Source organism: Pristiophorus japonicus, chromosome 4 (assembly GCF_044704955.1).
Source record: "Pristiophorus japonicus isolate sPriJap1 chromosome 4, sPriJap1.hap1, whole genome shotgun sequence".
Classification (NCBI taxonomy): domain Eukaryota; kingdom Metazoa; phylum Chordata; class Chondrichthyes; family Pristiophoridae; genus Pristiophorus; species Pristiophorus japonicus.
In genome coordinates, this window is record NC_091980.1 from 236,030,694 (window position 1) to 236,045,140 (window position 14,447).

Genomic DNA, 14,447 nt, shown 5'->3' on the forward strand with positions numbered 1-14,447 from the left:
AAGGCAAACAGATTTATACATAACCAGCACAGGAGGCATTATAAGATTGCAACTGAAAAGGATTCCTGTATAATTTACAAGAGGCAAACTTGAGCAATTTCTAAAGCCATCAGAATTAGACATGGAATTGCTTTTCCTTACCATCTGACATTTAACAAAATAACCCACCAAAAATACAAAGAACAAAACTGATTTATCAAATTATTCATAACTAAGAGGTCTCAATCAAGAGAATTTTAGATTATTCAAGAAAAACTCCCTGGATGAGTTGAACACAGTATAACAGTTACCAATTTACAAGATTAGCAAATGATTAACTCAGAGGAAATAAGGTAGAATCCATGTAATAATAATTATTGAGAACCTAAAAAAGCAATTTCTGCAGCAGTTTCCTGGTTCACAATGCCAAAGTATAGAATGTTGAATATACAAAGCAACTGTCCAGAACATTTAATTGAATGTGTTCCTTATAGCTCTCTAGATTACTATTTATTTAGCAGTGAAGCTGCAAGTTCATAGCATCACTTGTTAGTGTTTATTTTGGTAATACTGAAATCCCTCCAACAATCTGCACAGCCACTGATCTAATCCATCAGCCACTTCTCACATTTCTGTTAGCATGAAATAAAGGCTGTTTTTATACCTTGAGTTGTTGAACGGTTTGTTCATAGGAAACCTCCAGGTTCTTTTTCTGTGCCTCTTCCTGCTGATGGCGGTTTGTTTTCTCTGCAAGTTCATTCATTAATCTGGCATAGTCCTGTCGCAGTTTGTTCAGTTCTGTTGACTGTCTGCATTCAACATTTATAAACCAATTAATGGGTCTATAGTTTAAAGTAGCAGACTATACAATTTAAAACGGTATTTTTTCCATTTGGTAGCACATTTTATTCTGGAGCAGAACAGAGACATACATCCAATCACCATACATCAGTATACTAGCAGTTTTGCATTTTACAATGTAATTCAATGTCTGTATTTTCACAAACTTCTAGAATTACAGAATAAAAATAAGAGACCAAGGGATAACACACGCCACCAATGACACCAGATTGAGAGTAGGGTAAGCATCACCAAGCTTGCGTAAGGAGCATTTTGAAGTAACACAAAAAAAAATTGTTATCTCTCCTGTAATTGTGCCTGCTTATTTCATACTGTCTTCTTCGGTTTGTGTTTATCTTCTGGGATCAGTAACACGCAGCTTGGGGGGGGGGGGGGGGGGGGGGGGCTACCCTGGGAGCAAGTCAGAAGAACACTTCGAAAATAGCTCAGGCCAATCCGGAAGAGAGAACAGGTGGTGGGATAAATACTGGGGAGCACAGTAGCTCAGGCCAGTCTGGAAAAAGACAGTGGGGTGTGGTGCATTCAGGTGAAGCTGGCGCAAATGGGAGAATTTTGTTCCACTTTTAATTTTAAAAGGAAGTGAGCCAGCGAGAACAAACAAGTGACCACAGCGTAAAACAAGGTTGAACAAAGTATCTGTACTCTGGATGGGTGCCAGACTGTTTGTTAACACTAAAAAATTTCACTTGTAAACTAAAGCTGCAGAGCAGCCAACAAGTCATAGTGCAGTGCAAGCCCAGGATTGATGTGGACAGGTCGACGGTTGGTTCACACTTCTGTACTCTAACAATGCAGCACTTTGGCTCAATGCAGCAAAATATTATTGCTTTCATCACGTACGCAAGGCATTAAGGGACTAGATATTTAACTCTGCAGATAAATATGGTCAGACTCACTCCAAACACATTTTTCAAATTATGCTTTGACTGTAGTTTCTGAAATAAAACTAGTTTTTTTTTTTAACATCGAGATAAGTAAAAGCTGTACTGTAGGTTTCACTGTCTGGCCTCAACAAGCTTGTGAAAGGAGCATTTTAAATTTACATGCCAGTACCTTCAAAGTGTAGATGAATTATCAAGCAATATGCCACAGTAGCATGTCAACTCAATTTTTCCACATAAGAAACTTCCCATCTTAGTCATCCCATGAGAAGAACTGGGAAAGTTGAATCAGCCCAAGTGATTCTTACTCACCTTCTAGTACCTTGCTCTGAAACATTGAGAGGGGCATGGAAACAAGCAATCTACCTGTACTCTCAGGATAGGACATGAATGAAAAGGCTAAAGAATAGCAGCTTAAATTTGGAATTCAAATGATCAATATTTGTCTTTTTCTTCTGGTTTCCTTCAATCAGGATTGACTCATCTGTATACATCCAAGAAAAACAATGCTGCTCCTTGAATGATCTAAAAACAGATTTTCTTAAACTTTCTCTCCCCTCTCTTTTTCTCCACTCTCCCAACACAGAAGTTGGTTTCTTCATGTGCAAGAGACTGGCTAAATGGGGTTTCCTTGTGAAACCAGTCTGTCAGTCAAGACAGGGATTCAATTCCTCAGTTAGTCGTAAATCATTTTTGCAATGTTGCTATTGTGTGAATGATTGATAATAAATCAGTAATCAAAATTACTCATTTGCACTTAATATTTTAGCTCCTAGGTTCAGGACAACTCACTTGCTCTCCATTTGGGTTGGGGCCTTGCTCACAGCATCTCTCAGGATCCTGTTTTCTTGTTTCAATGCTTCTGTTTGTTCTTGAAGCTGGCGAAACTAAAGGAAACATTTTTCAGTAACCAAATTATAGAAAGGTATGATTAGTTAATCTTTGCAAATTTGCAGTAGAAAACTGCAGTCGAAAAGGTCAACTTGTGAGATTGTACAATAAAATTAGTAACACTAAAATGGATTAGCCTTCAGACAAGGTTTGCTATTTAATAACAAAATTTCACATTGTAAACCAGAAGTATGCTCTCTCACATGACAATGAATGAACTGGTCTGTAGAATAACTCTCCCCACTGCAATAAACTAAAGATAGTACTAGTTTTCCATATTCAAATACAACGACAAAAGATTAGATCTACTTGCCAAAAAATGCATGTCTTGATTAACAAAGCAGGAGTTTTCAGTTCTGCAACACGATTAAAATCAAAAAATAATTTTATTCTATGTCAACTGTCACAAGCTCAGTACTTTTATTAACTCATAGTAAGTGTAAGTATTCAAATATGTTAATCTCCCGACCGCACTGTTTAATTATAGCTTATTGTGCTAAAATGGTAACATTCACAGTACTACGAATGACAAGCATTTACCATGCCATCTCATTTTACTTTCAAGAAATATCCCTTAGGGACTGTGTAGTAGAGGGTAGACACACTTTTCTTTCACCACCGGAACCAAGGATTGAAACCAGTCCCGAATGAAAAAAATTGTACATCTCCTCACATACATTTCAAGCACCACAGAATGCTGCAGAAGTACTGGAGTGGAGCCGTCAAGACAAATCTATTCTTATTCCAGCATGATTGGATACAAGCATTGGTGTTGAGGCAAAACAGTGAGAATCACTGAACATGAATGGTCAATGTCACTCCATATTAACTAAAGATTAGACTCCATGAAGAGAGAGTGCAAATGACATTTTTAAATTAACCTGCAACTATAATATGCTTTAACAGCACAAGTATTTATTGATAATTACTTGTAGTTTTGAAATTTTTAAAAAGTACTGTACAGTGATTGAAATATTGAATGATATCACAATGGCAGCCTGCTATAAGCGTGCACAGGAACTAAATCTATGAATATTGCTGACCATCCCGACTAGCACAGGAATTACATTAGTGTGGGCTACAAGCTAAACCAAGTTTAAATAGGAATTAGCAAAAATACTACCTTTTTAAAACTATATATTAAAAGAGTCATCCAATTCAGTGGCTGTAACATGGTCTGCCAAATAATAGAGGAAGTGATTGAATTGTGATCACCTTTGCTGTAATGCAGTTACACCTTACTAGAATCTCAGTTCGGCACACTTCTCTCCTAATCTTTTCTGAAAAATCTCAACCACTTAAAACATACTTCGAAAGATTAAATATGAGGAACTGTTTATGTAATCTTGGAAACAGACATTATGGGCTCAAGATTCAGCTTAAGTTGCTTCTTTTTTTGGAGCAACTACTTTAGAATGGAGTGTCTTAGAAATTGCAATTCTCGGCATTTAGTTTGCTCCAATTCTAGTAAGTTAGAATAGTTTTGTTTTAGAACAGTTTTTTTTCCCCAAAACGGGGTGTTACCAGCCACTTACGCCTGTTTTGCAAGTTTCGGCAGCGAAAACTTACTCCAAACTAACTTAGAATGGAGTAAATGTAGATTTTTATACGTTCAGAAAAACCTTGCCTACACTTTATAAATTAGGTGCAGGGAACGAGAGATCGGGGCAGGGGGGCGAGGAAGGGAAGTTAGAGTGAAGTTGGGGGATTTTACAAGCATTAAACACTTCACTTTTACAAATAAAGAGCCATCAATAATAAATGATAAATCAATAAATCAACCAAAAAAAAATTTTTTTTAATTAAAAATCATCATCATAGGCAGTCCCTCGGAATCTAGGAGGACCTGCTTCCACTCCCAAAGTGAGTTCTTTGATGGCTGAACAGTCCGATATAAGAGCCACAGACCCGATTACAGGTGGGACAGACATTCGTCGAGGGAAGGGGTCAGTGGGGCTGGTTTGCCGCATGCTCCTTCCACTGCCTGCGCTTGGCCTCTTCATGCTCTTTGCGTTGAGACTCAGAGCTCAACGCCCTCCCAGATGTACTTTCTCCACCTTGGGGGGGTCTTCGGCCAGGGTCTCCCAGGTGTCAGTGGTGATGTCGCACTTTACCAGGGAGGCTTTGAGGGTGTCCTTATAATGTTTTCGCTGTCCTCCTTTACCTCGTTTACCATGAAGGAGCTCCGCATAAAGCATTTGCTTAGGGAGTCTCGTATCTGGCATGCGAACTATGTGGCCTGCCCAGCTAAGCTGATCGAGTGTGGTCAGTGTTTCAATACTGGGGATGTTAGCCTGGTCGAGGACACTGATGTTGGTCCGCCTGTCCTCCCAGGGGATTTGCAGGATCTTGCGGAGACATCGTTGGTGATGTATCGGCAGCGACATGAGGTGCCTTCTATACATCGTCCATGCCTCAGATCCATACAGGAGGGCGGGTATTACTACAGTCCTGTAGACCATGAGCTTGGTGGTAGATTTGAGGGCCTGGTCTTCAAAAGAGTGTTTGAAGGCTGCACTGGCGGCGATGCTGAATCACCGCATCAATGTCTGTCTGCTATCAGCCACTGGGAAAGTTGTCGCTCGAGTTCATAGAAACATAGAAAATAGGTGCAGGAGCAGGCCATTCAGCCCTTCTAGCCTGCACCGCCATTCAATGAGTTCATGGCTGAACATGAAACTTCAGTACCCCCTTCCTGCTTTCTCGCCATAACCCTTGATCCCCCGAGTAGTAAGGACTTCATCTAACTCCCTTTTGAATATATTTAGTGAATTGGCCTCAACTACTTTCTGTGGTAGAGAATTCCACAGGTTCACCACTCTCTGGGTGAAGAAGTTTCTCCTCATCTCGGTCCTAAATGGCTTACCCCTTATCCTCAGACTGTGACCCCTGGTTCTGGACTTCCCCAACATTGGGAACATTCTTTCTGCATCTAACCTGTCTAAACCCATCAGAATTTTAAACGTTTCTATGAGGTCCCCTCTCATTCTTCTGAACTCCAGTGAATACAAGCCCAGTTGATCCAATCTTTCTTGATAGGTCAGTCCCGCCATCCCGGGAATCAGTCTGGTGAACCTTCGCTGCACTCCCTCAATAGCAAGAATGTCCTTCCTCAAGTTAAGAGACCAAAACTGTACACAATACTCCAGGTCTGGCCTCACCAAGGCCCTGTACAACTGTAGCAACACCTCCCTGCCCCTGTACTCAAATCCCCTCGCTATGAAGGCCAACATGCCATTTGCTTTCTTAACCGCCTGCTGTACCTGCATGCCAACCTTCAATGACTTGATGTACCATTACACCCAGATCTCGTTGCACCTCCCCTTTTCCTAATCTGTCACCATTCAGATAATAGTCTGTCTCTCTGTTTTTACCACCAAAGTGGATAACCTCACATTTATCCACATTATACTTCATCTGCCATGCATTTGCCCACTCACCTAACCTATCCAAGTCACTCTGCAGCCTCATAGCATCCTCCTCGCAGCTCACACTGCCACTCAACTTAGTGTCATCCGCAAATTTGGAGATACTACATTTAATACGATGTAGTATATATGGACTTTAGCAAACTTTTGATAAGGTCTCACATGTTAGACTGGTCATGAAGGTTAAAGCCCATGGGATCCAGAACAAAGTGGCAAGTTGGATCCAAAATTGGCTTGGAGGTAGGAAGCAAAGGGTAATGATTGATGGATGTTTGTGCGACTGGAAGGATGTTTCCAGTGGGATTTCGCAGGGTTCGGTCCTGGGTCCCTTGCTTTTTGTGGTATATAGCAACAATTTAGATTTGAATATAGGGAGTATGATTAAGAAGTTTGCAGACGACACTAAAATTGGCTATGTGGTTGACAATGAAGAGGAAAGTCATGGGCTGCTGGAGGATATCAATCTGCTGGTCAGGTGGGCAGAGCAGTGGCAAATGGAATTTAATTCAGAGAAATGTGAGGTGATGCATTTTGGGAGGGCTCATAAGGAAAGGGTATATACATTAAGCGGTAGGCCACTTAATAGTGTAGATGAACAAAGGGACCTTGGAATGTCTGTCCACAGATCCCTGAAAGTAGCAGGCTAGGTGGATAAAGTGGTTAAGGCGGCATACGGAATGCTTGCCTTTATTGGCCAAGGCATAGAATACAAGAGCAAGGAGGTTATGCTTAAATTGTATAATACTTTGGTCCGGCCACAGCTGGAGTACTGCGTGCAGTTCTGGTCACCGTATTATAGGAAGGACATGATTGCACTAGAGAGGGTGCAGAGGAGATTTACTAGGATGCTGCCTGGACTGGAGAATCTTAGTTATGAGGACAGATTGGATAGGCTGGGTTTCTTCTCACTGGAACAGAGGAGGTTGAGGGGAGACCTCATTGGAGGTGTACAAAATATTGAGAGGCCTGGACATAGTGGATAGTAAGGGTCTATTTCCATTGCTGGAAGGGGCTATTATGAGGGGGCATAGTTTTAAGGTGATTGGTGGAAGGTTTAGAGGGGATTTGAGAGAGGGCTTCTTTATGCAGAGGGTTGTGGGAATCTGGAACTCGCTGCCTGGAAGAGTGGTGGATGCAGAAACCCTCACCACTTTTAAGAGATGGTTGGATGGGCACTTAAAGTGCCATAACCTTCAGGGTTACGGACCTAGAGCTGGTAATTGGGATTGGACTCGATGACCTTTCGTTGGTCGGCGCCGATATAATGGTAAGTACTCCAGGGAATAGAATACGGCCAGAGTGATCTCCTGGACTAGTTTTGATCGCCTGGATGGGTGGGAGAAGAATTTTCCCAGATTTTTTCTCCCTAAATTGGCCTGGGTTTTTATCTGGTTTTTGCTTCTCCCGGGAGATCACATGGCTCTGGTTCGGGTGGAGTGCAGATGTTTTTGGTATAACGGGTGTTGCAGTGGTGTGGGGTGGACTGGTTGGGCTGGGTGCTCGTTATCTTTCTATCATTGTTTATGGGTTTGTATGTAACCTTTAGGGCTGCTGACGAAGGGCGGTGTGGCTCTGTCGGCCGGCGCAGACACGATGGGCCGAAATGGCCTCCTTCTGCGCTATAAATTTCTATGTTTCTACATGTACATATTTAATAAGGTCTTTTACTTTTATTTTTCTCCGGCTACTAGGAGCAATAATTAAAATGTATTTTGCAAAACAATTCTAAACATATGAAAGAGTAGTACAAGATAATGAAGATAGTGAAGATGGTGAATTGCACACTTTTCCCCCAAAAAAACACTATTTTCATAAACTCCAGCATGATGGTGCAATTAATGCAAGTTTTTATTAGGAATATATTCCTTATTTGTATTGTTACCAATTTGTCCTTCCTTACAGTACAACATATATAGGGTCAAAGTTTCGAGCCGCGCCTAGAACGGCGCAGTCCCAACCTGGACGCCCGTTTTTCGCGCCACATAGTGCGCCTAAAAAAACCTCCAGATTCTCCAGCTCCCTGCAGGTCCTCTGGCCCTCGGCGCAGCGCAGCAGGAGCTGTAGGGGTCGGAGCCAGGTCCCTGCGCTGAAAACAGTGCCGGGACCTCTGCACATGCGCGCTACAGTGGGCACGCAAGTGCAGTAGCTCCAGGCGCCCACAATTGTGTGGGAGGCCCTGGCCGAATGGCCTCACTGGGGCTGCGTGAATAAGGCTCCTCCCACGGACAGCTCCTGCTTCCTCCCAACCCGACTCCCGCTTCTCCCCCCCGCACCGGACCCGACACCGACCTGACTCCCGCTCCCCCCACCCCCCGGACTGGACCCGACACCGACCCCCGCTCCCCTTCCCCCCCCCCCCACCCCCTGGATCCGACCTGACTTCCCTCCCCCCCCGACCTGACCTCCCACTCCCTCCCTCCCCCCGACCCGAACCGAACCGACCTCCCTCCCACCACCCCCCCGACACGACCCAACGCCACCTACCTGTAAACCTGGTGCTGGGGACGGGCCCTGCCCGAAGTCTCGGGCCCGGCCCGTTCAGCCTCCCTCCCCCTTCTCCTTTCCTCCCCCCCAAAAATCTTCACTTACTCCATTCTAAGTTAGTTTGGAGTAAGTTTTCACTGACGAAACTTTGAAAACATGCGCAAGTGGCCGGACACACCCCCTTTTGAAAAAAAATTCTGTTCCAAAGTGAAACTGTTCTAACTGACTAGAACTGGAGCAAACTAAATGACGAGAATTCCGATTTCTAAGATACTCCGTTCTATACCAGTTGCTCCTAAAAATTAGGAGCAAATCATGTGGAAACTTGGGGCCATAGAGCCTAGATATATAATGTAGAGTTATGAATTGAATTTTAACTCTGCTTGGGATAAAAACAGATGATCAGAAATGTGTTGCATCGATTGCAAAAGACCCTCCTACAACCTGTAAATTTTCTCATGCATTCGCAACCCCTCACCCGCACCCCGCCCCCCCACCCACCAACTGATCGAGCATCTTTAAACAGCACAGCAGTGATAATAGCAAATACACTAAGAATTAGTCAATTTAATGGAAATTTAAATTCAATTGATTTGCCAGGTCAATCGGTTAGAGAGTATAATGAGAAATAGTAGATTCTTGCGAATTACCTGCATCTGGGTTTCATTCATATGATCCTGGTAGCTGACCTGCAGCTTGTTCTGCAGAGCTCCTAGTTCCTTTTCAAGGGCACTACGTTGTTCCCTTAGTTTGGTCTCAACTACATTGGCTTTCTGCTTTTCAGTCACCAACTCCTAAAATAATGTAAGAAATTATTAGAACAGTCACGGTGAAAACAACTTTCGACTTAAGTCTCTGAGACGATACTGCCTGTGGCCTAATCAATCCTTGTTTTTCAGTATTTTCTCAGGATGATAGGGGAGAGATGGTAGGGCAGTAGAGGAAGTAAGGTTACTGAGTCTAAATACAGATCTTTTTGCCACTTGGAAAGTCATTCCAAAACTATCACACAGGTTCAAGTGCACAAAGCACATTTTCTTGCAAAATGCTGCCAAGATAAATGCACGAACACTAATAGCCATTAAACTATACGACAATAAAACGATCCAGTGAATGTGCAATGCACATTATAATAATTTAGACAGATTAATTTATCTGTACTTCATCTAGAATATAGACGTAGCTACTGGGAGGCTTTTAAACTAGTTGGAACTGGGACTATACGAGCCAAGTGTAGATTGTTGAGGACAAGAACCCAGAGGATAGCTGTTATCAATACTACATTCAGCTACATTTAAACACAAGCATTGTAACAAAGGGGATGGGCTTCCAAAGCAGAAAGCTAATATTGCCTTAAAATGCTTTTATGTTAATGCCAGAAACATTAGAAATAAAATGGAGAGCTTCGATATTATAGGTATTCAGACATGCAAATGATGGATCAAAGTTTCTGTTAAAGTGATAGAGGGGATTCCAAATACATAGAGTAGGACTAAAAGGACGGTTGTGGCTTTTTTGCTATCTAGGAATGAACTGTTATCGAGAATGATATTATTGAATGATGTACAGCAGAAACAGTTTGGGTTCAGATGGTTCGTCTAAAATTACAGGTTATAGGTCTCCAGAGCATGGAACCAATCAGGATATGGCATTATGGACCCAAATTAAACAGGCAACAAAATTACTAAGTGCTTGTATTATGGGGATTTTAATTTCCCAGGTCCAATAGTGATCCACCAAGTACTGAGGGGGAGGGTGAAATACTTGTAGATACTGTTTCCTTACAAAACATGTTGAGAAGGTACATGGGGAAATCATGTATGAGCCCTAGGTCTTAGTAGCGATCCCGATGAGGTATTGAAACATTCATGAGGAGACACTTGGGCAACAGCAACCATAATATTAGATTCAATTTGATCAGTCAAGTTAATGCTGCTGAAAATGGAATGATAGTGCCAGATTCACAAAGATGGCAGATGACTAGAGTACAGTTAGGTTAGATGTTAAGAAGTATTTTTCGCAGACAGTTATGTGTCAAGTGTGGCAAGCTCCTGTGAGTTGTAAGAGAAATTTGGCATTAGGGGTACCAGCGGGACAAGGGTTAAAGTGCTGGTTCCTGCACCGACCCATAAGGAGGTAAAAGGCCTCTCTTCGGCCTTATACCAAGGCTCCAGAAGTTATCAATTCAATAATATTCCGACAGGATACGATGCAAGAACCTAAACAGACATTGATAAAACCTTGCGAAGAGGCTCGAGGCGGACTCACAGGCACCAAGGAGAATCAACAAATTCTGACCTAATGAAGTCATTCTAGTCACGGCCTAAGGTGGTCACGAGGGTCTTGGCCTGTCAATCCAAAGTAGCACTAATAATTAGAGAAGTAGCACTGATAAGGTAGTCCAATTGGAGATCTAGGGAGGTCCAGGGAAGGGAGGGGTTTTTGAAATGTATAAATGTTGTATGATTGTGCTGTTCGGAGAGCATCTCCACTCATAGGCGGCTGTGATAAGAGGTGTTCCCGAACGTTCGTAATAAAAGATCGTTATATCTTGCCATCCGTCTCTGTCTGCTAACTCCGGGGGCTGTTACGCGGGTTGGGGTGAGCGTCTGCCCTCTATATCAGGGGGCCCGCTCGTGGGAGGAGAAGCCTTCCCAATTTCCCCTTACAGAGTGAAAGACATTGAGTTATAGAAGGTAGGTGGGTCAATGGGGACTAGAAATTTGTCACCACGGTCCGCTGGAGCTTGCTCGATTTTCATCAGGCATTGAAGAGGAATTTCCATGTGTTTTTTCCCCTAAATTGCCCAAGATATTTTTGTCTCCCCAGAACATTGAGAGACTGGTGGGGGTGGGGACTGTGGAATGAGGTTGATGGTATGTGTGTTGCACATATCAAGATGGGACTGGATTGATAAACAAATTGGTAGTTACCTGTCCTTTTTCGGTATGCTTATGTCTTAACTTTTCATAATAATGTGGCAGCAATATGAGTGAAGAGCCTGGATTTAATGGCAATAAAACTGTATATAAATACAGTAAACACCTTAAATTTTTGAATTATTCATTTTGGCTGATGCAGTTCCAAAGCACATTTATTATGACAATACATGGTTAAATGGTGCTCATGCAATCTTTTGTTGACATACCAACTATCAAATGAGAAATCAAAATCCAACTATGCAGTACTCTTGGTATGGTCTCACCAATACCCTGTACAGTTGTAGCAGGACTTCCCCGCTTTTATACCAACATTCCATTTGCCTTCCTAATTACTTGCTGTCCCCGCATGCTAACATTTTGTGTTTCATGCACAAGGACCCCCAGGTCCCTCTGTACCGCAGCATTTTGTAATCTCTCTCCCCATTTAAATAATAATTTGCTTTTTTATTTTTCTTGCCAAGGTGGATAACCTCACACTTTCCCACATTATACTCCATCTGTCAAATGTTTGCCCACTCACTTAGCCTATCTATATCCCTTTGCAGATTATTTGTGGACTCCTCACAACTTGCTTTCCCACCCATCTATGTATCATCAGCAAACTCGGCTACATTACACTCGGTCCCTTCATCCAAATCATTAATATAGACTGTAAATAGTTGAGGTCCCAGCACCGATCCCTGTGGCACCCCATTAGTTAGTTTTCCAACCGGAAAATGACTCATTTATCCTGACTGTTTTCTGTTAGTTAGCCAATCCTCTATCCATGCTAATATATTACCCCCAACCCCATGAACTTTTATCTTGTGCAGTAACCTTTTATGTGGCACCTTATTGAATGCCTTCTGGAAATCCAAATACACCACATCCACTGGTCCCCCCTTATCCACCCTGCTCATTACATCCTCTATGAACTCCAGCAAATTTAACATGACTTTCCTTTCATAAAACCATGCTGACTCTGCTTGACTGTATTGTGCTTTACCAAATGTTCTGCTACTGCTTCCTTAATAATCAAGTCCTGCATTTTCCCAACAACAGATGTTAGGCTAACTGGTCAAAAGTTTCCTGCTTTCTGTCTCCCTCCTCTTTTAAATAGGGGTGTTACATCTGCAATTTTCCAATCCACTGGGACCTCTCCAGAATTGAGCTGTTGAGGCCAGTTCATTGGATATATTCAAGAGGGAGTTAGATATGGCCCTTACGGCTAAAGGGATCAAGGGGTATGGAGAGAAAGCAGGAAAGGGGTACTGAGGTGAATGATCAGTCATGATATTATTGAATGGTGGTGAGGCTCGAAGGGCCGAATGGCCTACTCCTGCACCTATTTTCTATGTTTCTATATAATCCTGGGAATTTTGGTAGATTGCAACCAATGCATCCACTATCTCTGTAGCCACTACTTTTAAGACCCGAGGATCATAGAATCATCGAAATTTATAGCACGGAAGGAGGCCATTTTGGCCCATTGTGTCAGCGCCAGCTGACCAAGAGCTATCCAACCTAATCCCACTTTCCAACTCTTGGTCTGTAGCCCTGTAACTTAAGGCACTTTAAGTGCTTATCCAAGTATCTTTTAAATGTGGTGAGGGTTTCTGCCTCTATCACCTTTTCAGGCAGAGTTCCAGACCCCCACCATCCTCTGGGTCAAGAAATTTCCCCATATCTCTTCCAAACCTCCCCTCAATTACTTTAAATATGCCCCCTGGTTGTTAACCCCTCTGCCAAGGGAAACAGGTCCTTCCTATCCACTCTATCCAGGTCCCTCATAATTTTATTCACCTCAATCAGGTCTCCCGTTAGCCTCCTCTGTTCCAAAGAAAACAGACTCAGCATCTCCAATCTTTCCTCATAGCCAAAATTCTCCAGTCCAGGCAACATTCTTGCAAATCTCCTCTGCACCCTTTCCAGTGCAATCACATCTTTCCTGTAATGTGGTGACCAGAACTGCACACAGTACTCCAGCTGTGGCCTAACCAGTGTTTTATACAGTTCAAGCATAACCTCCTTGTTCTTGTTTTCCATGCCTCAACTTATAAATGCAAGTATTCCATATGCCTTCTTAACCACCTTATCTACCTGGCTTGCTACCTTCGGGGATCTGTGAACCTGCACTCCAAGGTCTCTTTGTTCCTCTATGCTTTTCACTTGTCACTTTATGCTTGTCGGAGCATTTAATGTGTATTCCCTTGACTTGTTGGACCTCCACAAATGCATTACCTCACACTTATCCGGATTGAATTCCATTTGCCACTGTTCTGCCCACCTGACAAATACGTTGATATCTTCCTGCAGTCCGCAGCTTTCTTCTTCATTATTAACCACACAGTCTATTTTAGTGTCATCTGCAAACTTCTTAATCATACCCCCAATGTTTAAGTCCAAATCATTGATATATACCACAAAAAGCAAGGGACCCAGGACTGAGCCCTGTGGAACCCCACTGGATGCAGCCTTCCAGTCACAAAAACACCCAACCATTACCCAGGCCATCAGGTCCAGGGGACTTGTCCACCTTTAGTCCCATTATTTTTCGGAGTACTTTTTCTTTAGTGATAGTGATTGTTTTAAGTTTCCCTCAACCTCCCTATAGCTCCTTGATAATCTATTATTGGATGTTTTTAGTGTCTTCTACCATGAAGACTGATACAAAATATTTGTTCAAAGTCTCTGCCATTTCCCTGTTCCCCATTATTAATTCCCCAGTCTCATCCTCTAAGGGACCAATGTTTACTTTAGCTACTCTCTTCTTTTTTATATACCTGCAGACTGGTATAAACATATATACCATATAAACAGAATAGTTTTCCAGTGAGATACATCGATTTCCTACCATTCAAAGTACAATTAAAATACCACCCCCTGACCACTGATATGGAAGCTCACATCACTTGTATTATCTGTTCACCCCTTGCTGGGGTGTAATGAAAGGAAACCATTTTGATCACCACTTTGCAAATAGATATGAATATACCCAACAG

At 42.5% G+C, this 14,447-nt stretch overlaps 1 protein-coding gene across 7 annotated transcripts in view; it reads right to left on the reverse strand.

Annotated features, from left to right (window-relative positions):
- The window catches only part of ktn1 (kinectin 1), a 152,853-nt gene that overhangs the window by 87,814 nt on the left and 50,592 nt on the right, over nt 1-14,447 (reverse strand). For all 7 annotated transcript variants that reach the window (XM_070879167.1, XM_070879165.1, XM_070879163.1 and 4 more), the window contains 3 exons: nt 9,175-9,318; nt 2,514-2,608; nt 644-788 (listed from right to left, as the gene is read on the reverse strand). In XM_070879167.1, coding sequence (XP_070735268.1) covers nt 644-788; nt 2,514-2,608; nt 9,175-9,318 — 384 coding nt within the window. The remainder of the gene's footprint in view (nt 1-643; nt 789-2,513; nt 2,609-9,174; nt 9,319-14,447) is intronic.